A 25819-nucleotide genomic window follows, 5' to 3' on the forward strand; every position below is an offset into this window, starting at 1 on the left:
GACCCTTTGCTGCAAGCAGCCTCAGAGAGACATCAAACGGGCTGGCCAGGGACCTCAGAGGGATGTGGAAGGGAAAGATCCAGGTTTCCTTCCCAGCTATGTGACTGTATTCTGGTTACTTAGGTGCGGGGAGCCTCAGTTTCCCCCTTAAATGGGCACAGCCATACCCACCTTACGGGGCTATTGTGAGATTTAATTGAGTCTGCAAATTTGCATCTAGCCCAGCGGCTGGTACTTAATCTGGACACTTACCTTCCCTATCTGAACTTCTAATTGGGGGAATCTTTTCTTCTGGGGCCGAGCCGGGCCAAGGGCTCCACGGACCCTGAGGCATTATCAGGGAGACAGTTTGGGGCCTAAAAGGACAATTCCATTCTCAGTAAGTCCTAGTTTACTCAGAAGCCTTGGGCTTCCTGCAATTCTTTTTTTTTTTTTTTTTTTTTTTAATTTATTTGTTTGAGAGAGAGAGGGATAGAGATTGTGTGTGTGAGTGGGGGCAGGGGCAAAGGGAAAAGGAGAGAGAATCTCAATCAGACTCCGCACTGAGCACAGAGCCCAACACCGGGCTTGATCCCAGGACCGTAAACCAAAACCAGGAGTCAAGATGCTTAACCGACTGAGCCACCCGGGCACCCCTGCAGTTCTTTTAAACACCCAGTCCCTTGGTAGTGACTTCAAACACCATGATTCTTGCTGATGGTGAATTGACTTATTAAAAACTTAGCAGAAAGCAGGGAATAGGGGAGGGAATGGCTGATTTTGAGGGAGAGGAAAGGAAGGCAAGGCAGTCCTAGAGCGGATGTGCACAAGCGAAGACCAGGAAAGAACAGAGATGAACAAGGGGGCTCAGAGTTTCCCTGTCCTTGCAGGAGGGAGGGAGGCTGGACTCTCTCTGCTGATTCAGAAGCCAGCCCAGAAATTCAGGCCGGGGCCAGGGCTCAGTGGGAAGATTCCCCACTGGGAACAGATGGGTGTCTCATCAAGGGACACTGTGTTCCCCTCCCACTGCTGGGGGAGCACTGGACTGTGAGTCCAAGGGCTTCCCATCTCACCGCTGCCATGAGCAGGCTGGGGATGCCCAACTCGGAGCCTCAACTTCTTCACCTGTGAGGAAGCAGCTTTGGCCAAGAAGAGCAGGGGCCTTGGGGCTCCTTCACAGACCGGGGCTTGAACCTCAGCTTCAGTGCTGTAGCCTTGGACATGAATCTCACGGGGCCTCCGCAGGTGTGTAAAATGGGATAAGACCTGCTCATCAGGAGGTGGGAGAGCACATAGAAAACATCTGGTCGGTGGAGGCCCCCAGGAGGTGCGAATCTCCTCCACCTTGGTTTTCTCAAAATGGGCCTGGGAATGCCTCTCAGGGCTGTTTCGAGGATCAGATGCAACCAAAATGTGTGTGAGTGTCTAACATGGGAGCATGCGGGAACGGCTGCCTCCCCACCACTCAGCGGTTTCCATGCTGGGTTCCCAGAGGTACCCCTGGGGCCACCACAGGGACACAACACAGGCTGGGCCACACCCCTGCCTGTCCCTGTTTGACACATGGAATTCCACATGGGATTTTGTTTGAAATAACCCATTCTGCTGCTAAATATTTTAGCTTTTAATTAATTAATTGAGTGAGGGGGTAGGGAGGGGCATAGGCAGTGGAAGAGAGAGAGAATCGTAAGCAGGCACCACACCCAGCCTGGAACCCAGCACAGGGCTCGATCTCACGACCCCGAGATCACGACCAGAGCCGAAACCAAGAGTTGGACGCTTAACCGACTGAGCCACCCAGGCGTGCCCGTAAATGAATATTTTAGCTTTTAAACCTTCCATTTGGAAATAACTTCAGACTTCACAAACTTTAAGAATAGAAATACTGCATTAAAGTAGGAACATCCACATACCCTTTGTGGATTGTTAATATCTTGTTTCATTTGCTTTATCATTTACACACTCTGTGCATACGTGATGTTTTTTTCCTGAATTGTCTGAGGGTGTGTGACATGCGTCTGGGCTCTTTACCCCTAAACACTTTTCTAAGAATAGGGATATGCTCTTGCATAACCCCAGGAACGTTGTCCACTTTGTAAGCTGACGTTGATACGATATTTTTACCCAAGCCGCCATCTGTATTCCAGGCTGTCACTGGAGATAATAAGGGTTTGCTGGTGTTTTCCTCCTCTCGTTCGAGGAACAGGCGTGGGTCAGGTGTTGCAATTAGTTGTCAGGTGTCTTTTACTTCCTTTAATCTGAAACATTTCCACGCCTTTTTTTTTTTTGAAGATTTTATTTATTTATTTGACAGAGAGAGAGAAACAGCGAGAGAGGGAACACAAGCAGGGGGAATGGGAGAGGGAGAAGCAAGCTCCCCGCGGAGCAGGAAGCCCGGTGCGGGGCTCCATCCCAGGACCCCGGGACCATGACCTGAGCCGAAGGCAGACGCTTAACCACTGAGGCCCCCAGGCGCCCGCACGGCTTTTGTTTTTTATGACGTTGCTATCTTGAAGGAATACAGGTTTCCCTCCCACCGCCCACCTTTGGTCCTTTTTGATGAAAGTTCCTCATTTTGTGTTTGTCAGATGTTTCCGTGTGATTAGTTTGAGGTTATGCATTTTCAGCCCGATCCCGACTGACTCTTAAATTCTCGTCTGACTTTGACGTTCGGCGATCTCAGGGCCAGGCCCTCTACCCCAGGCCTTCAGCTCACACGTCCCTTCTGCCAGACGCTTCCAGTGACTTGCTGCTCAAAGTGTGGTCCGCAGACCAGCAGCCCTGGGAGCTATCCTCACCCCCGTGGAGAGGCAGAACTCGGGCTTGGGTCCTGCCTCCCTCTACCACTGACCCACCTAAAGCAGAAAACAGCCCTTCCCTCCCACTCCCACCCCCACGACCCCCTTCTTTCCAGGGAAGATGCTCCACCTGCATGCCTCTGAGCCATTACGTGACGCTGGTGAAAGCAGCCTGTGGTGTCCCCGTGGCCCAGCTGCTGGCAAGCCCTGCTGGAGCACTAAGCAAAGCACTCAGCTCGGAGACCCAGGCCTGAGTTCACTGGCTGGGCCGTCTTTTCCCGAAGGGTGGATGCTCTCTGTGCCCAGGAGACAAAAGGATTTCCTCCCTCCAAAGCCTGTGCTTTTATGACTGTACCCACTTCTCAGGGTTCCTGAAGCCCCATCGGGTGCCTCCTCCACGGTAGCAGGTTCAGGGGCCTGTGGCAGGCAACGCGGGTGTTTGTGGGTGTTTGCGGAGACAGGTGGCCTTGGGGGAGCTTGGCCCTCCCTCCTGCAGCAAGGAGCAGACAGGCTTGGTTGCTCACGGACTTCGTGAGGCTGGGGGAGAGCAGGCAGAACTTCTAGAATCGTTTCTCCCGCTGTTTTCACAGACAAGTCATTCCCACGTTCTCAGTGTCCAAGATCAGACGTTCAGGGCTGGCCCTGCTGTTGGGGAGAAATAGAGTCAAGCCCGGGAACCCCTCCCGAAAATGCAAGAGGGAAGAAGGAAGGAGGAGTGTGGTGGGTACACATGTGGGGTTCTTTCTAAAAGAACATAAAGAACCTTCTTTTGATAAAGGGCAGGCAATGGGAGGAGGGCAGTGAGGGCCAACGGGCTGCCTTTATTCTGTGCCTTTGAGAATTGGTATAAACACCATGATGCTACACTTGACGAGAGGGAACCTGGCTCCTGACTCGGGAGAGAGGGGGCCCAGCAGGCAGGTGGTTAGATTGAGGGCCAGATTGGTGTGCTCAGGGTCCTGGACCCCCCCGGGGCCCCCTCGCCATTCACCTCCCTGGCAGACTCCACAGAGCCAGCTGGGAATCTGCTTCTGGTTCAGGTGGGGGCAGAGGCTGGGAGTTGAATGGGTGGAGGACGGACCCCGAGGGGCCTGAGACACTGACCAGGGGTCAGGAGGACAGAGAGGGAGGTCAGGCTGTTGGTTTTTTAAAAAATCTGTGTTAAAAAGTCTAACCTGATTGCTGATGACAGAGGTCACTAATGTTTATTGTTGAAAAAGACAATTAGTATTTTGGTGGATTTCTTTCTGCTCTTTTTGAAATAGCTATAGATAAGTAGATAAGGAGATAATTAGTTAAGGAAAATACTTGCTGCTCTAACAGATAAACCCTGCAGTCTCATCCAGTAAAAGTTTGTTTCTCACTCATGTCAGTCTAGTCGAATGCAGGAGTGTGGGGGTGGGGCTGGGCTCTGCTCCATATAGTCATTCAGGGATCCAGGCTGAGGGAGGCTTTGTAAATCCTCCTGGGCATTGACATCCAGGTGACAGAGAGAGAGAGAACATAAGGGCCAGGCCTGGAAGCAAAGCATAATCTTGCCTTTTTTTTTTTTTTTAATATTTATTTATTTATTTATTTGAGAGAGAGAAAGAGAGAACATGTGCAGAGGAAGGGATAGAGGGAGAGGGAGGGAGAATCCCAAGCAGAGCCCAACATGGGGCTCGATCTCACTAGCCTGAGATCATGAGCCAAAATCAGGAGTCAGACACTTAACTGACTGAGCCAGCCAGGCACCCCGCATAATCTTGCTTTTATACCCCACACCCAAAATAGGGTTCAGGGCCTCTGAGATGTCGTGCTCTGAGGATGAGGAGACCCGTTACCCTCCTGTCTCGAATCAGGCCATGTCGGACATTTCTCACATGCCGGGAGCCTGGCAGACACCATGTTCATCTCTTTCCATCTGTCTTGTCACTGAATCCTCCCAACCACTTAACCAGGTGTGGACGCTATTGTCCCCATTGTATAGTCAAGGAAACTGAGGTTCAGCGAGATCGGGCAGCACACTCAGGGTCATACCCGAGCCGGGGAGTGGTATAGAGCTGGGACTTGGATCCAGGTACTGGGCTGAACCCCTGTGCTGTCCTGCCTCTCCGGGGCATCCGGGGGCAGAGCTGACCTCAGGGAAGTCAGACCCAAGTCACAGGCGGCCTCATGCCTTTTCCAGCCAGGCTGGGACTTTTGGCTGCAGGGCTCCAAGCCCATGGCCCATGGGGCTGGACTGGCTTGTAGGCTGAGCTCCCCAAAGAGGAACCTGGGGAGCTGGAGTGATTTCCTCCGGGATGCGGTGTTGCTCAAAGCAGAACTGACACTCGGGCAGCATCTGCAGACAGCCCAAATGACCCAATAGGGTAGCTCTGGGGGGCTGTGGGGGTGGATGGCTGGCTTCTCACTTCATGCCAGCCACACACTGCAAGGGGGGTGCTCCACCCAATCGTCCCTGCTCCGCGGGCTCCAGCCCTTCCAACCGCACTGCCAGGAGGTCAGACCAGACCAGGGGTGCAATCTGGTTGCAGAGAGCTCTCTAGAGGCCACAAGCCTAGCTGGGGGCCATTTTCAGGCCAGCCCTGCTGCCCCCACTGGGAATCAACCAGAGAAGCCAAGTTCTGTATAAAATAGCCCCGCATGAAAGGCTCGAGCTGGAAACCTACATTGAAAACCTCCTGTTATCGATGCTCTCGACTTCCTCCCATCCTGTGTTTCTAGCGAATAAATGCATTCATTCAACAGTCCCGACTAACCTTTCTGGACAACAGGGATGTCAACAGGAAAATCCAGTCCCTGTTATTTTGTTGTTGTTTTTTTAATTTTATTTATTTGTCAGAGAGAGAGAGCACAAGCAGGGGGAGTGGCCAGCAGAGGGAGAAGCAGGCTCCCCGCTGAGCAAGGAGCCCGATGTGGGGCTCGATCCCAGGACTCTGGGATCATGACCTGAGCCGAAGGCAGATGCTTAACTGACTGAGCCACCCAGGCGTCCCCCAAGTCCCTGTTTTTAAGATGGTCACAATTTGAGTGGGAACACAGAGCGAAGCAAGTGTCAGTCATGCAGGGTGACAAATGATATCTACAAATTCACTTAGCAGATATATTTATTAAACACCAACTGCTTGCTGGGCACTGGGGAAGGACTGCATAGGAATGGTGCACATGACGGGGGCCCGTGCCCTCACAAAGCTTTCATTCTGGTGAAGACAGGCAGGTAATAAATCAGAAGACAGAAGTCTAAACTATGTCATCAGATGCTGAAACCTGCTAGCAGGCGGGCTGAATCAGACCAGGTGAAGGGGCTGGGGGTATCAGAGGAGCTCTCCGTTCTGCGTTGGGAGGTCTGGGGAGGCCCCTCTGAGTTAATGGAAAGTATTTGTTTTTCCATTATGCAGTGACAGGGCAGGGGAAACCCATCATGAGGGCACTAACCTGATTGGTGGGAAGTGGGGGTCTTCGGTTAATACATCCTGGAGGAAGGAAGTGGCTCTAAGTGGGAATCCCAGAGGAGGATAAGAACCAAAGCTCACCACAGTCATGAGCCTTGTCTGCCCCAGGACTGTTGCATCAGCCGCCGCTTTCAATAAGAGCCCAATCAATAGATTTGGAGGGGCAATTACAGTAAGAGGATACACCTTTCCTCTATCTAGATCAGGAGTCTGCAAACTACGGCCTGTGGGCCAACTCTGGCCCCTGCACCTTGATTTTGTAAATAAACTCATTGAAACAGCCTCATCCACTCACTTATACGGTGTGTGTTGCTGCTTTTGTTACAACCGCCAAGTTGAGTAGTTGGGATGGAGATGGAGTGGCCCTCAAAAAAAAAAAAATCACTACTACTTAGCCCTTTCCAGAAACATATGCCAACTCCTTTTTAGGTAATTCTTCCTAGATGACAAAACCTAATTTTTAATCCAGCCGCTCACTTGATGCTCACCACAACCCCGCGGGATGGTCTGAGTGAGTTTTATTATTACTCCCAGTTTTCAGATGAGACCACTGAGGCTCAGAGTGAGTGGCTCCAGATCACGAAGCTGGCAGAGTTGGGGGCCTCCTAATGCAGTGCTCCTCGCGCCCCGCGTGACCCCAGCGAGCACGTTCAGCTCATTTTTTTTATCAGAACTCTCCTCCAAAACCTGCCCACCAATGAAAGAGGCATAAGGCGCCCGGCCAGCTCTTGAAAGTGTGATCAGCGCCCCCGCCATGCCTCCAGATGGAAAACAGATGCAATTCTGGCCAAAAAGAAAGCAGGACGTGCCGGCTACAGCCCCGTAGGGCTTTTGGAGCACGGCCTGATGGACCTGGTCTCTGGTCCATGCAAGCCAGGCGTCCCGAGCCCAGGACAGTCGTTTTGGGACGGTGCCCCCGCATCTCAGTGGCCCTGCCTGGTGCCTGCTGTCCACAGGGCTGAGCTCATGCCTCGGGCTCCCGGCTTCACGGGAAGGAGAAGGCGGCCCTCACTCCCCCTGGAATATCAGGGAGGAGCCGGTGCATTGCAACAATGCTCGAAGCTTCTGTTTGTCCGCAAGTCGCTATCAGGTCAGAGAGCCCGTGAGCCCATGGGGACATTTCTCACCTACATCAGGGAGGAGAGACCCAGACTCTCATCACACCTCCGCTACTGGGACTCCAGCTGCGGGGCTTTGAGGAAATTTCTCTGGACCTCTGTTTGCTCGCGGTGAGATGGGGCTTGGTGAATCCAAGGCCGTTGGTGTGCTGAGTCCGGTGGTCATGTCACGAGAGCTAATCATGTGCTTCTCTCCCCCTCCATGTTCGCGCTGGTAGCTTGAAATGGGCCACTGTGGAAATTTTTAGACCATAGGCATTGGCAAGCCCTGCAAATCAGAGCTTATTTTCTCCTTCGGAGAGCCAGTTGTTGGGCATTTCCCAGCACACCACTGTCCAAGACCCACAGTGGATCCTAGTCTCCTTGACCATGGCCCCAGCCCCGGGCAGGACAGAGTGGATGCCAGGGGGAACACACGCGTGGCTCAGTTCAGTCCGTTGTTAATGTCTAACATCCCAAGCCCTGTGCTGGGGACTAGAAAGGCAGTGATGCGGCAGAGGCTCAGAGAGGTTAAGAGACTTGCCTGAGCTCACCCAGCCTCCGTCCCCTGCCCTCGGGGTGCTCACAGTCCAAGGAAAAGGGCTCTGAACTAGTCAAGGTGTTTGGAAGCTGGAGCCAGAAGTGTCCAGCTATGCCTGAGGATGTGAGAGAGGGCAAGGAGAAGTTTGTAAGGGGAAGTTGGGGCGGAAGGGGGGGATGTCCCCGGCAGAGGGAACTACGTGTGCAAAGGCACAAGGATTGAAAGTACCTTTGGAGTTCAGGGAAAGGCCCATGATTCAGCACGGAGGAATGTTATGTGGGAAGGTGATGAAGGCAGAATGTCGTTCTGAGTTGGAAGTTGGAAAGTAGAGTGTAGAATAAGCACCAGTAGCAACGGCAGCCCAGGAGGGCTTCATGGAGGAGGTGGAACGTGAAGGAAGAATGTTGAAGTAGCAGGAACATGGGATCCTGGGTAAGAAAAAGTCGGATTCAAGTCCTGGTTCACCGCATCCTAGCCATGTGACCTTAGGCAAGTAGCTTACCTTCCCTGGGGCTCACTTCCCTCATCTGTAAACTGGGCACAATGAATCTAATCCACCCTACAGAGTTGTTTTAGGAATTCATTGATAAAATGTTTATAAAATATGCTTTGCATTTTTAGAGTGTCCCACAAATGTTGGTGCTGGGTGGGAGATGGAAGGCTCAGGCCTGTGGAAGGCAAGGAGAAGCCATGCCAGCCAGGTGACTGTGGCCAATCCCAAAGGCCTGGAAGGCAGGTGACCCATTCTGAGGCCATTGACTAGATGGTGTGGCTGGAAGAGAGTAGAGTCAATCATGTTGGACAGGTGTTTATGGGTGCAACTGGGGAAGGCCTTAAACGTCAGGCGAAGAGGTCTGGACTTGATTCTCTAAGCAGTGGGGAGCCATTGATGGTTCTTGAGAAACAGCATGATCAGAGTCGTACTCCCAGGAGATGAGTTAGTGGACAGAATGGATCAAAGGACAGAGACCCTGCTGGGAGGGCAGGCTTAGGGGAGTAGGGCTGGAAAAAGCCAAGGGTGAGCGCAGGAAGCAGTCAGAAGGCAGACTCCCCTGGGGCTCTGGCCTGCCTGGCCACAGGGAACAGAGAGCCCCAGAGGAAGGCGGTACTTCCAGGCCTTGCATCCTGGGACTGGGGGCAGGGGCTGCTTGACAGAATTGGGAAGGTTCCCAGCAAGGGCTGGTTTTTAGGAAACGATGAAACACTTGGCTTGGGCCTGGTGTGGGAAGGACTGGAGGGTCTCTGTAGAGATCCACCAGAGCCGGGGAACCGTGGCGGGAGCTCAGCTTCCTGCTCACCTTTGCTGTGCCCTGCCGCTGTGTACTGCAGGGACAAAGAGGGGATGTTCACGGGTAGTTGGAGGGACAGTCGTGGGACCACGGGAGCCCAGCAGCGGGGTAGCTGAACAGAATGTGTGCAAACCAAGGAGATGGGCCCAAAGCCCTTCCTGAACGTCGGCCAGGATTCTCAGGAAGAGCATGGGGAGAAGAAGGAATGACTGTGCATCCCCACGAGGCACAGAGCCACAGTCCAGAGGGCCTCTGAGTCCCAAACCTAGGGCCAGAGCTGGACCCTCCTTCTTGCTGAAAGTCACTGTCCCCTCAAGCAGAGCTTCTTGCCCTTGGAACTGTAGACGTCTGGGGCTGAATACATCTTTAGGATGGAGGGCTGTCCCAGGCATCATAGGCTGCTCAGCAGCATCCCTGGCCTTGGGGCCCGTAACACCCCTGTTCTAATGTGACAACCAAACAGCGACTCCAGACACGGCCCAGTGACCCCTGAAGGGCAACGCCGCGCTGGTGGCAAACCACTGCTCAAAAGCACATTAGCTTGCCTGATTGTATTCCTTGGTGAGTTATTAACACAACAGCAAGAAGAAATTGGTGTTCTAGAGGCCTAGTGAAATTCAATGAGCTCTCAGCCAGCGCGTGAGTTATAGGCTCACTCCGAAAGCCACAGGACTATGTCCCATCAGTTCCCAACGCATAACTCAAACAAGAGAAGAATCTCCTGTGGGCCAGGATTCTAATAATTAAATTATCAACATGAAGAACAACTCTCGGCACAAAATCTTGCCCCGAGAACCCTTAATTTGTGTCTCAGGCTTATAAAGGTTTGGGGCAAAGCTTTCTTTCTTTAAAACAGACTCATTTGGTGCAGGGTAGGGACAGGAACCTTGAAACAAATAAGCAGAGAACCTCAGAACACAGAACTGGAATGGAAAATACGGATGTTTTTTAGCAGGCATTTTCCATGGGAGCATGTGGGAGCAGTCTGGGTAAATCTTCATATAGAATTCTCACCAAAATCCCACAGCATGTCGTGGGATCTGTGTCACATCATGCATGACTAGAAATACGGGCTCAGAGAGGTAAAGCGATTAGCCCCAGGTCACACAGCTGGTAAGAAGTGCGCCGAGGCTCATGCTCGGGGTCTGACTCTGCTTTTCAGGGCTGTGTGTTCCCAACCCCTCCAGCCTGTTTATTTCACAATGGAAAAACTGAGGCCACTTGAGAAAGCAGAACAGAGATGTGAGTAATAGCTCCCTTTTCCATAGCGCTTTACAGGTACGGAATGCGTTTGTACTTTCTCATCTTATTCTCTTGAAAACCCTGAAAGGCCATCAGGGTTGGTGTTGCTGGCCCCATTTTGCAGATGTAGGAGCTGAGTGCGGCCAGGAAGCAGGCCACGAGGCACACTGTTCTCTGGGAAACCAAGCAAGGATGAGTTGTGAGCAGAAGGGGCACCCCTTGAACAGACATGATCGGAGGCCCCCCGCGGTGCCAGCAGCTGTATGGGGGTGGGCCACGGAGGACGCGGGAGGAGGGGCTGGCCTGGCTTGTGCTGGAGAGGCGTGGACACGTGGAACCCACTGAAGCGGTGCTCGATCGCACCCCTCAGAGGTGACCCAGCGCCCCATGAGGGTGCCTACCTGTCCGGGCTCAGGCAGCAAGACCAAATGCCACTGGAGGAGCTGCTAAATTCAACATGGAGCTCGCCTACACCTTTCAAAACCTCTTTCACACTGTTTCTCTTACTTGCATTGTTCTGGTCCTCACCAGAATCCAGAAAACTCAGATCTTATTACCTGGGCAGGTAACACCCAAAGAATAGGGTGGTTAGTAAGAGGGTTTAAGTGAATGAGTAAATGGATGTGTGGATGGATGAATGGATGGATGAATGAATGAATGAATGAGTGAGTGAATGAATGAATGAGTGAATGAACGATCAGGTGGGCCATGGCCAAGCCGTTCTGACCACTCACTGGGAGCACTTTCCACCGGGTTTTGCAGCTCACATTCTGTAGACGTTAGGACACAGCCCAGACTGCTCTTCACACACGCCCCCACCAGTGATCTACACAAAACGGAGTTGATTCTCCTCTTAGGTACCTGCAGCCTGGTGTGACTTCAGTCCTCTCTTGTGCCTTCATCATCCTCAGGGCTTTTTCCTCTGCATGGGCAAAACAACGCCTAGTTCACATAATAGTTACAAGGACTGGAGGAGAGCCTGCAGGGTGAGCTATAAAATTCGCGCTTCTGTGCCGGGAGCGCTTCCCCCCGAGCGGCATCTCGAGGCAACACAATGAAAATCGTGAAGTCAACTTAAGCCCCCACGTGTGCGAAAGGAACTTGCCGATCGATCGTGTCCCCCTCATGAAGCCACAGGGGAAATGTCTCTATTAGCCCTAAGCATTAGAGAAATGACTTGGTGCCCCTGAGAAACTGGTGTGTTTTCTTCTCGCGGACAATGAGAAGGATGTAACTGATTGTTTTCCTCTTCACTTTGGCCACCGGGAAACTCAAGGCTAAGTTTGCGGCCCTAAAGGCACAGTCACCTCCAGCTGAGTCTGGGGACCCCATTTGGCCATTCCCCACCATGCAAAGCTGCTCAGCCAAGCTTTCCTTCCCCCCAGTGCACTCAGAGGCATGCCAAGATGTCAACTGAGGGACTCCAGGGGATTCTGTCCTTGTAGGAATTCTTCCCTTCTATGGCAAGCCTTTGACTTTATGTTGCCAAACAGTCAGTCTCCAGAGCCAGCCCAGAGCCACACTGGGAAGGCATCTCTTAGGCTCACCGGCCACCCTCCTCTCTTCCCCAAGGCATCTATGACTGTCAGAATGCTCTAAGCCATGTGAACGTCTCCTACAAAAGCAGAAGTGATGGGTTATTCCTTTTTTTTTTTTTTAAGTATTTATTTATTTGAGAGAAAGAGAACACAAGCAGGAGGTGGGGAGAGGGAGATGCAGGCTCCCCACTGAGCCCACGTGGGGCTCCATCCCAGGACCCCGGGATCATGACCTGAGCTGAAGGCAGATGCTTTCACCGACTGAGCCACCCAGGTGCCCTGTGATGGGTTATTCCTTTCAGAGGTATTTACATTTTAAAAGAACCCCTCAGGAAAGGGCCCTGCTTAACCCAATAGAGTGAAGGTTGAATGGTAGAATTTCCAACCACATAGTACTGGTTGAGGGAGGGCTTTCTGTTTTGCAGGTGGAGAGGGAGATGTGTGGTTAAAAGGGACAGGGAAACTTCCCAGAATACATCACTATTAGAAAGACAGCTGTTTCGGGGCGCCTGGGTGGCTCAGTTGGTTAAGCGACTGCCTTCGGCTCAGGTCATGATCCTGGAGTCCTGGGATCGAGTCCCACATCGGGCTCCCAGCTCGGCGGGAAGTCTGTTTCTCCCTCTCCCACTCCCCCTGCTTATGTTCCCTCTCTCTCTGTCAAATAAATAAATAAAATCTTTAAAAAAAAAAAAAAGAAAGAAAGACAACTGTTTCTGGGTGGCTCCGTGAATCAGTGTGATGTGAACTTGACTGTCAAATAAGCAGCAAGGAGGGGCAGGGGCGCCTGGCTGGATCAGTTGCTGGAGCGTGTGAGGCTTGATCTCAGGGTTTTGAGTTCAAGCCCCACATTGGGTGTAGAGATCACTTAAAAATAAAATCTTAAAAAAAAAAAAGTAGCAAGGGGCATTGAGGGGAAAGAGCTGGGGAAGAGTGGGGGGGTTGGCTCCTGCCCACTCCAGGGGAGGGTGTCTCTCTCGGTTCCTTCTTCCTAAACCTGGACCGTGTCTCATACCTTCCTGAGAAGGCTGATCCCAGGTCTCCCCTGTCCTGAGTCACAAGAAAGTGGCAAGGTTCCTCTTACAGGGGTGACCATCCCCCACCCAGCAAACCACTGTGCTCTTCCCCGGGGCAGGGAACGGCTCACACTGAGAACCTCATGCTCACCATCCTCTGTATCCTTTCTCCTCCCAGGGAAGCCCTACGGGGCAGACGACTTCTTGCCCGTGCTCATGTACGTGCTGGCCCGAAGCAACCTCACGGAGATGCTCCTCAACGTGGAGTACATGATGGAGCTCATGGACCCTGCCCTGCAGCTGGGGGAGGGTGAGTCACCAGCCCGGGCCTGGCTCTGGGCCACTGGGGCCCGATGCATGCCACCGGCCTCAGCCACACCCGGGGCACACTGCATAGCCCAATAAGCGCTTCCTGGATGCCAGATTCCACTGAGCCCTGCGGACAAGACTCAGGGTCCGACGTAGGCCCCGTTCTGCGGGGGGGCTCACGGACTAGAAGGGGAGCTGGGCCAATAGAGAGACCCTGTCACCACTGCTTGACAAATGTTGGAATGATGAGAAGCCCAGAGCGGATGGGAGCACATTGCCCAGGCTGTGCAGTTAGGGAAGACTTCCAGGAGGAGGTGACCCCCGAGCTGAGCATTGAAGGATGGCTAGGAGCCAGCCAGTTCAAGAAGTGGGAAAAGCATTACTTCACAGAGGGAACAGCACAAAAGATAAGGCTGGTGCAGTGGGCAGATGTATGGGAAGGAGTCTGAGCGAGGAATAATGATCCGTTCTTAGCCAGGGGTGGTCCTGGGAACTGTCAGCCCCCTGCTCGGTCAGCCCTGGCCAGGTCCCCTGTCAGCAAGAGAAGCTTGATGCTATGGACAAGAGCACTGCTCTCCCCAGTAGGATGATGACAGAGGTGTGGTTTGCTCCACCCCACAGTCAGTTTCCCTTCCCCTTTCATCCTTCCCACCACTTCCCCCCACCCACTTAGCCTTGGCCATGCCTCCACCCAGAATCCCTGAGCTACGGCCCCCCCAGATCTCAGCCCCGAGGAGGCCCTGAGTTGTCCTCTGAGATGTCAGCCCCAAAGGACGGAGTGAGACTCTCAGGGCTCCAGTGTCCCCTTTGGGCCTTGTGGTTCTTGAGATAAGCTGGTCTTCTTTGCATCTCTTTGCATTTTTAGCATGTATCAGTCTCTGGGGTGATAGTGTGACGAGGCTGGTTCTGTGAGTTCTTGGAAACTGAGGGGAGAGTGTAAAGCCTTGAAGTTTGTTGTCACGTAGAACTCTGACTGGGCTCTGGGACCTCTGGAACTATTTTTTTCTCCTCGTTAGTTAAAAATTTTCTGCAGCTAGAACAACTTGTCTTCCAGAGAATGCAGGAAATCAGTGGAAGCCAGGCTTCCTTCAGCAGTTATTATCTGCTGCCCAGGGTATCCATCCATCCATCCATCTGTCTCCACCCATGCATCGCCCATCCACCCAACTATCTCTCCATCCATCCATCCATCCATCAACCCACCTATCCATCCACTCACCCACCCACCCATCCATCCATCTACCCGTATACCTACCCACCCACCCATCCATCCACCCTTTCAACCATCCATCCATCCATCCATCCATCCATCCATCCATCCATCCATCCACCCACCCACCTATCCACCCACTCACCCACCCAGCCATCCATCCATCTACCCATATACCTACCCACCCACCCATCCATCCACCCTTTCAACCATCCATCCATCCATCCATCTCCCCACATAGCTACCCACCCATATATCCATCCACCCACCCATTCATCTATCCATTCAGTAGCTGCTCAGTGAGTCCCTACTGTGTGCCAGGCACTTGGGCTACAATGCAGGACAAGGCAGGCGAGGCTTATATTCTCATGAGAATGAATGAATGCTTCATTCTGAACCCCACACTTTGGAGCCTCTGCCTCAGGCCTTCATGAGCCTTCTTCCTTGATTTATCCAGCCCTGAGCTTGCACATGAAAGCACCACAAGGCTGAAGGGGTGGGCAGAGGCCTCCAGGCAACAGTGATCTGTCTCCCACAGTCTAAGGGGAAAAAATAGAAGGGAATGGGAGGCAAGGAGGGTCAGGGGGCTGTGAGCAGAATTGGCTTCCTGCCCCAAATCCTGAGCACCCTATTTCCTAGGACTAGCCCCTGAGTAGTATAGCAGCCTGCCCAGAGCTCTCAGCAGGAATATTAGCTGTTGTCGTCTGGCTACCATACACGTAACCTCTAAAGGGCAAAACCTTTACGTGTCAGAAATTACCATAATAGAATAAGATACTAACAGTCAACCAGAGAAAAGTGTTCTACAAACTAGCACACCAAAAATTAATAGCCTGAATATGTAAAAAGTTCTTATAAATCAATAAGAAAAGCACTTAGACTCAGTAGTTACCTGGGAAAAGGCCATATACTCATTCATTCAACAGAGATTGCCTGAGCTTCTAATTTATGCCAGGTGACAACAGGTGTCCTTCTTGTGAAACTTTATTCCAGTTGGTGGAGAGAGGATGTCAGACTTTAAATAAGTTAAACATATAAGCAAATGAAAATATTTCACATCTGATGGATGTTGAGAAGAAATGAAGTAGGCTAGTGGGATAGCGCAGTGGGGCAGGACGTGGCTCAGACAACCATGGAAGGCCCAGAGCACAGAGCAGAGAATGCCTTCTCTTTACTTTTTTCCTGATTTTTCAAATTTTCCACAGTGGGCACGGCTGCCGATCTCCCTGGGAAGAAATCACTAACAAATCCTGTTAAGGGACTGTCCTCAACCCCCATAGGTTGTTGTAGGGTCTTAGAGACAATGTCCACAAAAGCCCTTTGAGGGGTGGAGCGAGACCGTGGGGCTCTGCCATGGTCCTGGCTGGCTTGTTCCCAGCGGTGGTCTGCCACATTCTGGCCACGGTGACTCCTACTCCATCCTCAGCCTGAATTCTTGTGGCCAAATGGGGCTCCGGGCCAGGTACAGTGATGAGCAGGGACAGGGCAGGGACATCCTTGGCCCAACTACCCTCTCCTTATGGACCTGCACTCCCCACCCCCATCCTGCCATGGCCTCCCAGGATCTTCTTCCTGTCCCTAAAGCCTACACAGGGTTTGCGTGGGAAAGCCAAGGTCCTTCAGGCAGGAGTGCTGGTCTGGTCTGGCCTATGTTGAGCATTTTTGAGACAAGCCAAGTACAAGTAAATATGTAAAGGTCTTAGCTCACGGTTTCTGAGCCAAGGCTGCCTGAATACACTGCAGCCTCTTTCAAACTCAAGGAGTCAGCCTCTGGCCCCATGGGAAGATTTCTAAGGAATCCACGAGGTGTTTGCTGGGAGTAAAGATGCGGGCAGGGCAGTGTCTTGCAAGGCGCTGCACATGGCCCCTCCCCACAGCCCTGCCCCCCTACCCCCCCCCCGCCACAGCGGTGACAGATGCTGCCCATGGCAGCTCTGAGGGCCAGAGGACATACTTTATATCATGGAGCACAAACCAGGGAGGCCTCCCTGCACCTCTCTCTGTTCGTACCCTGAGAGCCAAAGTGGGAAGTCACAGCACCCAGAACAGGCCCGGCCTCACAGGTGTTGGCCCCCTGGTAGTGAGAGGACGTGGGGGTCTCTAGCTTGGGCAGGGGCTTCCACCCGTCAAGTCTGACAGCTAGCAGATCTCCATCTAGAAGTATCTGGGCTTAGGGGCGGAAGGACAGAGCACAAGGTACGGGGGGGGGGGGGGGACAATGTTCCTGAGTTTCCCCAGCTTTGCCTCCTGTCCTAGCAGGCTGGTGGCACAGAGGGTACTCCATCCCCAAAGCCCCTGAGGCTTGGTTAAGAAGAAGAGGCTGCCTAGAGGGTAAAGGGACGCAGAGCCCCTGCCTTTGGTGCTCTGAGACACTCAGAGATGCCTGGGGCAAGGGCCGGCCCTTGGGGAGTCCTCACTCAAGAGAACTTCAGTTGCTCCATTCTAACAGAACTAACACAGGTGTAATAAGAAGAGCGGTTTGCAGGCAGAATTTCCGTCCCGGTTCTGCCTCCAGTTGGCTGGAGACCTTGGACAAGTCACTTAACTTCTCTGGCTTGGGAAAGTGCATGTGCTGGGCTAGATTTGAGGTTTTCAAGCTGACTGGGCGCTCCAGCATTCTGCATTCGACAGTCTGATTCTGTGCCCTCTGAGACCTTCATGTTCTTTCAGCTGGTTCCGAGTGCCGCTAATTTGGTAAAAGACCAGTGATCGGGTCTCACTTTGTTTGCAACGGGCTTATCAGGCATGGAAGATCAGGGACTTCCTAGAAGTAGAGGGGGCCTGAAGGCTGGGCAGATGGGACCCAGGCCCCCTTCTAGCCTCTCTCTGCAGCTCCCACCACTCTGGGCAATTAAAAGCTAGCCGGGGAGACCCAGGCAGCTCTGGGCACCTGGCTGGAGCCGGCTCAAAATCCAAACCTCTCCTAGAAGCACCCTCCTGCACATCTTTGCCCACGTCCCTTCTGCACCCTAACTGACGGCTGGCCATGCTGTACAAATATCTTAATAGGGGTCGTGAGTTTTCTTCATCAAAGGACAACACTCTCCCCAAAGGGAACAACCAGCTCCCAAACTCATGGTGGGGGGGTCGCCTGCCACCTAGTGGTTCTGGCAGGTACTGCATGGCATGATGTCAAAGGGAAGTTGGCTCCAAGAGGGTGAGATTCCCACCCCCCTGCCGCCCCGGGGCATCTTTCTGTCTTAGGTCACCTAACCACCTGTGTTACTCACACCTTACTAAGCCCTGCACTTGACAGTATTCATCTTATTTACTTTTCACAACACCCTCAGAAAAGCAAATGAGGAAACAGGCAGAGAGTGGACGGTAACTCCCCCGAGATCCCAGGGCTGGCTGTTGAAGGACACAGACTCCAAAACTGAACGCTCTGTCAGCCCATGCACTGCACTCAGCTCCTCCATCAGCAGCCCGGCAGACGTGATCACGGCTGGGACACAGGGCCTGGGAGGCACGCCAGCCGGACGAGAGGGACTCTCGGGACCGCCAGGGAGGGCGGCGCCAGGGAAGGGTTCCTGGCACAGCTAGCTTTAAGCTCCACTGGAAAGGGAGACACATGAGTGGTTTAGAGGCTGGCTCTTCTCCGATAAGGGATACCAACCCAAGTTCTATGTCAGCTTTGACATGAGCATCACACCCTCCCCAGCCAGGCTGTGAGCTTCTTTCCATATCGGTGTGGAATTTGTAGGCATATGGAGGCAGCGTCATCCAATCTAACAGGAATGCTTGGGGCTGCAGATAACTCACGATGTAACTAATAATGGTTTAAAAGTGAGTGGGGACGCCTGGGTGGCTCAGTCATTAAGCGTCTGCCTTCGGCTCAGGTCATGATCTCAGGGTCCTGGGATCGAGCCTCGCATCGGGCTCCCTGCTCGGCGGTGAGTCTGCTTCTCCCTCTGCCTCTGTGATCTCCCTCGCTCTCATTCTCTTTCAAATAAATAAATAAAAATCTTAAGAAAAGAAAAGAAGACCTAGGAGAAGCAACTGATGATAATGGCAGTTTTTAGCCCTGTCATTAGGAAATCCCGGACCCATCTCTTTCCATTGTTCTGTAGGATGTGAGCCTTTGTCTTTGCGCTGGTCACCTCTGATCTGCAGACAGCGGCTGTGTCTCGGGGCTCACCTCCGTGTTCCAGGCAGGAGGAAGGAGGACAGGCAAAAACCCAAGGCTATAGCAACCCTTTCAGAAGGCTTTCCTTGAAGGTTCCCCCACCACCACGGATTTCCACTTGCATCTAAGTAGCCAGAATGGGGTCTCCTGCCCTCCGAGCTGCAGGAGAGTCTGGGAAGTGAGCATTTTTAGTTAACTGTTCCTTCCCCACAAAAGTCAAGTTCAGTTATTCAGAAAAAAAAAAGAGGAGATGGGATTTGCACAGGTCACTAGGAGAATCAGCCTAATGTCAGAAATCCTTGTCCTGGGGGCGCCTGCGGGGCTGTTGGTTAAGCGTCCAACTCTTGATTTTGGCTCAGGTCATGATCTCAGGGTCGTGAGATCAGACTCCTCATCGGGCTCCACGCAGAGTCTGCTTGTCCCTCTCCCTCCCCCCTACTTTCTAGCAAATAAATAAATAAATAAATAAATAAAACAAAACAAAAAACCAAGAGGAGAAATCCTTGTCCCAGCCCCTAAAGGGCTCAGGAGGGAGGCCCAGGGAAGAGCTGTACCCTCCGTCTCTCTAAAGTGACAAGGCTCAATGAGGTCAGTGCTTCACTAACATTTTAATTCAAACCCCTAGCAAGTTAAGAAGAGTGAACTTATAAGCATCTGTGCAAATGATTGTCTTTTATCTTAAAACCTCATGTAATTTTTGCAGCCCAAGTATCTGAACGGTTAAATTACCTTAGGAAACACATGTGAATTAACGTAAGTAAAAAAGGAGTGGAGAAATGAAGAATTTGAATTTTTTATTTCCCTTAAATCTTTAAAAATCGTGTGTAAAAGTATTAACCATAACTAACATTTTTCTACATCTTTTGAAAAGTATTTTTTAGACTAGAACATATGTGTGTGTGTGTCTGTCTGTCTATATACACACACACACATCACTCTGAGATGAGAAGTCTCCCAGCCACCCCTTTCCCCCACGCTAAAGACATCCACGATTATCAGTTTCTCATGTGACCTTTAAATTTTAAAACAGGGGCGCCTGGGTGGCTCAGTCAGTTAAGCCTCTGCTTTCAGCTCAGGTCACAATCCCAGGACCTGGGATCAAGCCCCGCATAGGGCTCCCTGCTCAGCGGGGAGCCTGCTCCTCCCTCTTCTCCCTGCTCCTCCCCACTCGTGTGCTCGCTCACCTCCCTCCCTTGTGCTCTCTGTCACTATCTTTGTCTCTCTCTCTCTCTCAAATAAATAAATTTAAAAATCTTTTAAAAAAATAAATTTTAAGGCGTTCCAAAACTCATTTGAAAAATAAGTTCCAGGGGCGCCTGGGTGGCTCAGTCGTTAAGCGTCTGCCTTCGGCTCAGGTCATGATCCCGGGGTCCTGGGATCGAGCCCCGCATCGGGCTCCCTGCTCGGCGGGGAGTCTGCTTCTCCCTCTCCCCCTGCTTGTGTTCCCTCTCTCGCTGTGTCTCTCTCTGTCAAATAAATAAAATCTTAAAAAAAAAAGAAAAGAAAAAGAAGTTCCATCCTGAAGGGGAGCCAAAGACCATCTTTGGGGGGGGGGTGCTGGACTTGAGGAAGCTTGCGAATGCGCAGGTGACCGAGGGGCAGGTGTGCCCTGGGCGCCGGCGGTGGGTGGAGCCTGGAGAAGGGGGCGGGGCGAGGAGGTCCCAGCTCAGCTTCCACTCCCTGGTCTCCGCAGGGTCCTACTACCTGACCACCACCTACGGGGCCCTGGAGCACATCAAGAACTACGACAAGATCACGGTGACCCGGCAGCTGAGCATGGAGGTGCAGGACTCCATCCACCGCTGGGAGCGCCGGCGCACGCTCAACAAGGCCCGGGCCTCGCGCTCCTCCGTGCAGGTGACGCCTGGGACGCGGGCTGGCGGGGCGGGAGGGGCCGCCAGTCCCATGGCCCCCCAGCTCAGTGAGCCTGACGCCGGCTGGGTGGGGGGGACAGGGCTTTAGAAAAGTATCACAGACACATTGGGTATTTGAGTTGAGCAGACAAGACCGGATTGGGGTGGGGGGGGGATGATACTTTAATCCCACATTCCTTAGTGCCCACTATGCCCGGAGATGTGGACTTAGTCTTGCCAGTCCCCCTTTGCGGAGCCCGTGAGCTGACCTACAGCCTTGCCCCTTTTGTCCCTGGACAAATGCAGCAGCTGCCAGGGTCCCCTGCCCCTCCAATCCAGCCACCATTCGCCCCACCTCTCCCTAGACACACTCAGTATTCAAGCCATGGCTGGGCTCCTGCCTCCTACCCTCTCATCATCCCCCACACCCCTACACTGCATCCCATCAAGCTACCCCCAGTTCCCCGAACATGCTGAGCTCAAGTCCCTGGTCCTCAGCCTCCGCCCATGCTGCTCAATCTCTTCTTCACTGGCTGCCACTGCCCATTCTCATTGGTCTGACAGACCCTCTGAGAAGCCTTCTTCGAACCACCTCCCCGGACCTGTCCCCCACTCCCTGCGGCCCAGGTTAGATGCCCTCCTCTGTGCTTCTTGCTGCTGCTTCCCCCATTATAGCACATATCTAACCTTATCATGACTGTCTAAGTATGGAGCCATTGCTGGGGAAGGGAGGGCCCGTGGCTCACATGTCCCAGGGGCCCCACACCCAGGGCCTGGGACAGAGTGGGATTGGGCTGTGTGCAGAATGGAGAGAATTAAAACATCGAGCCAGGCAGCAACCCAGAGTTGGAAATAGCTCTTCAGTCTCACTCCCTTGGCACCCAGAACACACTGGACCTGAACCCCACTGCTGGCTTTCAGGATGGTCCCTCTGTAACAGACAGAACCCAGGTCTGGGAGGCAAAAGGCTGAAGGTCTGGACCCAGCTCTGTACTAGCTTGCTCGTGACCCTGAGCTGTCCCTGCCCCTTTCTGGAACTCAGTTTTCCTATCAGCATAGGTCGACTGGGGACCAGATGAGCTGCCTCCCCAATACATGTTCTAGGCTACCAAGATGATGCCCCCCTCCTCTACTCAGTGGTGTCTTGATAATGTTAGTAACTGGCTCTCTGGGGAGAAAAAAAGCAGCTCCGATCTCCTGTCAATTTCCATGGTGTAAATACTCCCACCACGACCAACTTCAAGCTACTAACTTGGCATCACTGAACTTGAGATTGGGAAGAGATGTACACAGTTGGCTTTCTCAAGCTGGTTATGAGCCAGCCTAAGTTGGGAGGAGCAGGCTCCAGCCCACCACCGCTGCCCATCCCCTCCTGGGACACGTGTCCCTCCACCGACTCTGACAATATGGGCACTCTTGATCCAAGCCTGACCACGGGACTCCTTACTTCTTGCTTCTACTTTGTGGGTTCCCAGTGCTAAGCCAGGCAGGGCATCAGTGTCGCTCACTGGGGAGATAAAGCTTAGGAGAGAGGCCCGGGATGGGGGGCGAGGGACCCCCTCAGCACTATCTCTGGAGTCGGGGGGCACCACCCCTCTGCTTCCTCCCAGCGCCTCATATGCACTCACCACTCTGTAGCCATAATTATAATCACTCTTTTTTAAAAAAGATTTTATTTATTTATTAGAGAGAGAACACGAGCAGGGAGAGGGGCAGAGGGAGAGGGAGAAGCAGACTCCCCGCTGAGCAGGGAGCCCTACGTGGGGCTCGATCCCAGGACCCTGAGATCGTGACCTGAGTGGAAGGCAGGCGCCCCTAATTATAATCACTCTTAAGCGGCGGTCGTGTCGGACAGCTGTGCTGTTCCCAGCCTTCCACAAGGGGGCAGCCCCGCACACACGGCCTCCTCCCTGCCCTCAGGGGGCCGGGGCACGGCAGCTAGTCTGTCTGCTTCCGCACAGCCAAGGTGCAAGGGCTGGTGTTATCCCAGTTTACAGTTGAGGAAGTGGAGGCTCAGGGAGGTCAAGGTCACACGGTGGGAGCAGATTCAAAGCCAGGCAGGAACTGGAGGGCCCATCCTTCCACCGTACGGCCCTCCCTCTGGGGCTGGTGGAAGCAGGTGTAGGTGCTGCTCAGGTTTGTGCGTGTGCTCCCAGCCCCAGCCCCGCAGGCAGGGCCTCACCCTTGTCCGCCTAGCTGCTGCGGTGCCCCTCTCCATCCGTCCTAAACCCGCCTTCAGGCCCAGCTCCCCTGCCCCTTTCACTAAGCCTCCCGCCCCTCCTGCCCCCCTGCTCCTCGGAGCCCCCACCCCCATCCCCAGATTTCTCCAGCCCTAGTTCCGCCAGCCTTAGCAGCCCCAGCTGCACCGTGGGCTGCTCGGCCTGGGGTCTGCACATTCGATTTTCTTTATGCAGCGCTGGGCCTGGGGTGGGGGTGCCGGGGGACCGTGGGGAGGAATTGTTGGGGAAGTGGGTGACGGAGGAATACTGGCGGCGAGGCCGCCGACTGGCCACCAGGGGGCGCGCTCGCTCCTCGTTGCCGAGAACCCCGCTGACTCACCCTGCAAGGTCGGCCCTTTGAGAGGCGAGGCTCAGAGACAGAAGGACCCCGGCCTGGGTCACACAGCCGGGTCAGCTGCAGGGGCCCCGACTTCCCACCCCACGACCGCTCCTGCCGTCCCCTGTGTGCCTAGAGAAGAGCCCAGGGCCCAGAGAGGGCAATGGGCTCGTCCAGGGCCACTGCTCTCCTCCGCCCCGGTGCCCGCTCGCAGGGTCGGGGTCCCGCTGGGCCCCGCCGGTGACGCCAGCCCCCCCCGCCTCGGCCCGCAGGACTTCATCTGCGTGTCGTACCTGGAGCCCGATCAGCAGTCGCGGACGCTGGCGTCGCGGGCCGACACGCCGGCCGAGGCGCTGTGCGCGCAGTGCGCCGACAAGTTCGAGGTGCTGCGGCCGCAGGAGCACCGGCTGTTCGTGCTGGTGGACGGGCGCTGCTTCCAGCTGGCCGACGAGGCGCTGCCGCACCGCATCAAGGGCTACCTGCTGCGCAGCGAGCCCAAGCGCGACTTCCACTTCGTCTACCGGCCCCTGGACGGCGGCGGCGGCGGGGGCCCGCCCTGCCTCGTGGTGCGGGAGCCCAACTTCCTGTGAGGCCCGGGCGCCCCCCCGGCCCCTCGGGGGAGGGGGGGGGCGCATGTCAAGACTGGCGGGGGGGCGGAGCCGAGAAGCGGGCCGACGGGGCCCCCCCCCGCTCACCGCCCCCCCCCCCCCCCAGTGCAAGCCTGCAGGAGCCCCCCATCTGAGCGCGCGCGCGCACACACACTCCCAAGGTGGGTGGGACGGATCGGATGCCCCCGTGTCACACTTGCTTGCAACATCCTGAGTGTGCCTAGGCCAACCGGGCAGAACAATCAGGGCAGAACAATCGAGAAGAGAATATGAAGCATGCAGGCCCGGCGTCCTTCATGAAGGAGAGTGAGAGCACCCAGAGGCCAAGTTCTTCGTTAGACAGAAAGGGAAATGAGGCTCAGAGAGGGAAGGGACTCTCCCACCAGCTGCAGCAAACAGAGCCCCGGCCTGGCCCCTGTTCCCTCACAGCCCTGCAGGCCGGTCCTTCTGCCCCACCCCCCTGCCCCCCACTCCTCCCTGTTTCACAGGAAGGGCTCCTTTCCCCAGGACTGTCCTTCGGAGGAGCGGCCTGGCCACAGCTGCCCACACCCCTCCCCCCCATGGAGCTGGGGTGTTTTGGGCCCTCCCAGCATCTCAGGAGCATCTCAGGGTGTGTGTTGAGGAGACAAGCCCCCCCATCCCGACAGGGGAGACTGCCCTCAGCTACCAGTGCCCACAATCATCCACCCTCCCCCGCGGTTTCTGAGCCCCTCCTACACCAGGACCGCCCAGCAAGGCCAGCTCCGCACCTGCATGGACAAGCCCAGCTCCAGCCACCGGAGAACACTGATGGAGCCCTCTCCCTGGTGGACACAGCCCGGGGCTGTGGCAATGGGACAAGAGATGCTGTGTGGGGAGAATTTAATAAAAGCTCTTTTAAAAATGTCCTCTCTTTTCCTCAAGGGCCTAGAGCTCTGCTCAGCCAGCCAGACCCCACATTAATGCCTAACTCCCTTCCCAGGTGGGGCTCAGAAGACCGGCCCCCCTCCTTTCTGCTGAGGGCCCTGTCTTTTGACAGAATCTGTAGGGTACCATCAGCCACTCAGCTCGCATGGTTCTGGCCCCGGTCTGCCCCCCGGCCTGCTCATCTACTGCCTCCCCACTGCCCTTGGTTCCGTCATTCCCGCCGCTGTATCCTTTCAAGCATGTTCTCACACCTTCCTGCTTCTGCTGCTTATCCCAGGAATACCGTTGCCTATAGTCATTGCCTGGTCTGACTCCTATTCATCCTTCAAAGCCTGTCTGCTCTGGGAAGCCTTCTCTGACTTCCTCGGCTGGCCAGGCAGGGCTTGTACACATTCCCACATCTCCTCACAAAGAGACATCTCATCGAATGGCAGTTGTCTGTTGATACTTCTGCTTTGTCCTCCAGATTTGGACTATTCATGTCTGTGTCCTCAGCATTGACTAAAAACACGTATTTGTCAAGTGCCTGTTAAACGTCAGCCCTCTTCTAGGCCCCGGGAAACAGCAGAGAACAACGCAAAGTTCAAATGGAGCCCCAGTGAATGGCAATGAGCAGTGTGCCCAGGGCAGGGCGGCTGGGCTTTCCTGAATGCAGCCCCTGGCCATCAACCAGCCCATCCAGCCAGTCAGCAAACAGCTCCAGGCCAGGCCTCTGTGAGATGCGGCCAGCCGGCAGCAGGACTTCCCAGGCCGCGGGTTGCTGTAGGTAGGCCAATACCCAGAAACTGAGGGGAGCCAGCCATGACTGCAGGCTGCCCTCCCCACCTGGGCTTCCAGTGCTCCCCACAGCCCTGAGCTGAGCTTGCTATGCAGTCTGGTACCCCCAGCTATAAGGTAAGCAAGTGCCCACTGCCTCCCGCAAGGCCTGAGACAGATGGGGAGAGTCAGAGGGGGACTTTTGCCCAGGTGGGGCCCCCAATTTGGGGCAGGTTTGGGATCCAGACGGTAGATTGGGCCCCAGCCCAGCCCTGGGGTCCCATGTCCGGCTCCCAGGAAGTCGGCAGAAGCAGCCAGAGGGCTGATCAGCACATATACGTGTGTGTGTGTGTGTCTCGGGCCCATGTCCAGCTCCCAGGAAGTGGGCAGAAGCTGCCAGAGGGCTGATCAGCACATATGTGTGTGTGTGTGTGTGTGTGTGTGTGTGTGTGTGTGTCTGGGGCCTACCATCCTCAGGCCAGTGCAGGGATCCACCCAGCAGAGGCCAGAAGGCAGGAGGTGGGGTTACCTGCTTCGTCCCCCGCCCCTTGTCTGGATGTTTCT

General features: G+C 54.3%; 1 protein-coding gene across 1 annotated transcript in view; it reads left to right on the forward strand.

Moving 5' to 3' along the window:
• RIN3 (Ras and Rab interactor 3) overlaps positions 1 to 24459 on the forward strand; it is a 123197-nt gene extending 98738 nt beyond the window's left edge. The window contains exons 8-10 of the mRNA XM_032404692.1: positions 13110 to 13241; positions 20270 to 20433; positions 23258 to 24459. Of these exons, the coding sequence (XP_032260583.1) occupies positions 13110 to 13241; positions 20270 to 20433; positions 23258 to 23575 (614 nt within the window). The 3' untranslated portion in view covers positions 23576 to 24459. The remainder of the gene's footprint in view (positions 1 to 13109; positions 13242 to 20269; positions 20434 to 23257) is intronic.
• Positions 24460 to 25819: the final 1360 nt, after the last annotated feature.

This window comes from Phoca vitulina, unplaced genomic scaffold, assembly GCF_004348235.1.
Source record: "Phoca vitulina isolate PV1807 unplaced genomic scaffold, GSC_HSeal_1.0 scaffold7, whole genome shotgun sequence".
Classification (NCBI taxonomy): Eukaryota; Metazoa; Chordata; class Mammalia; order Carnivora; family Phocidae; genus Phoca; species Phoca vitulina.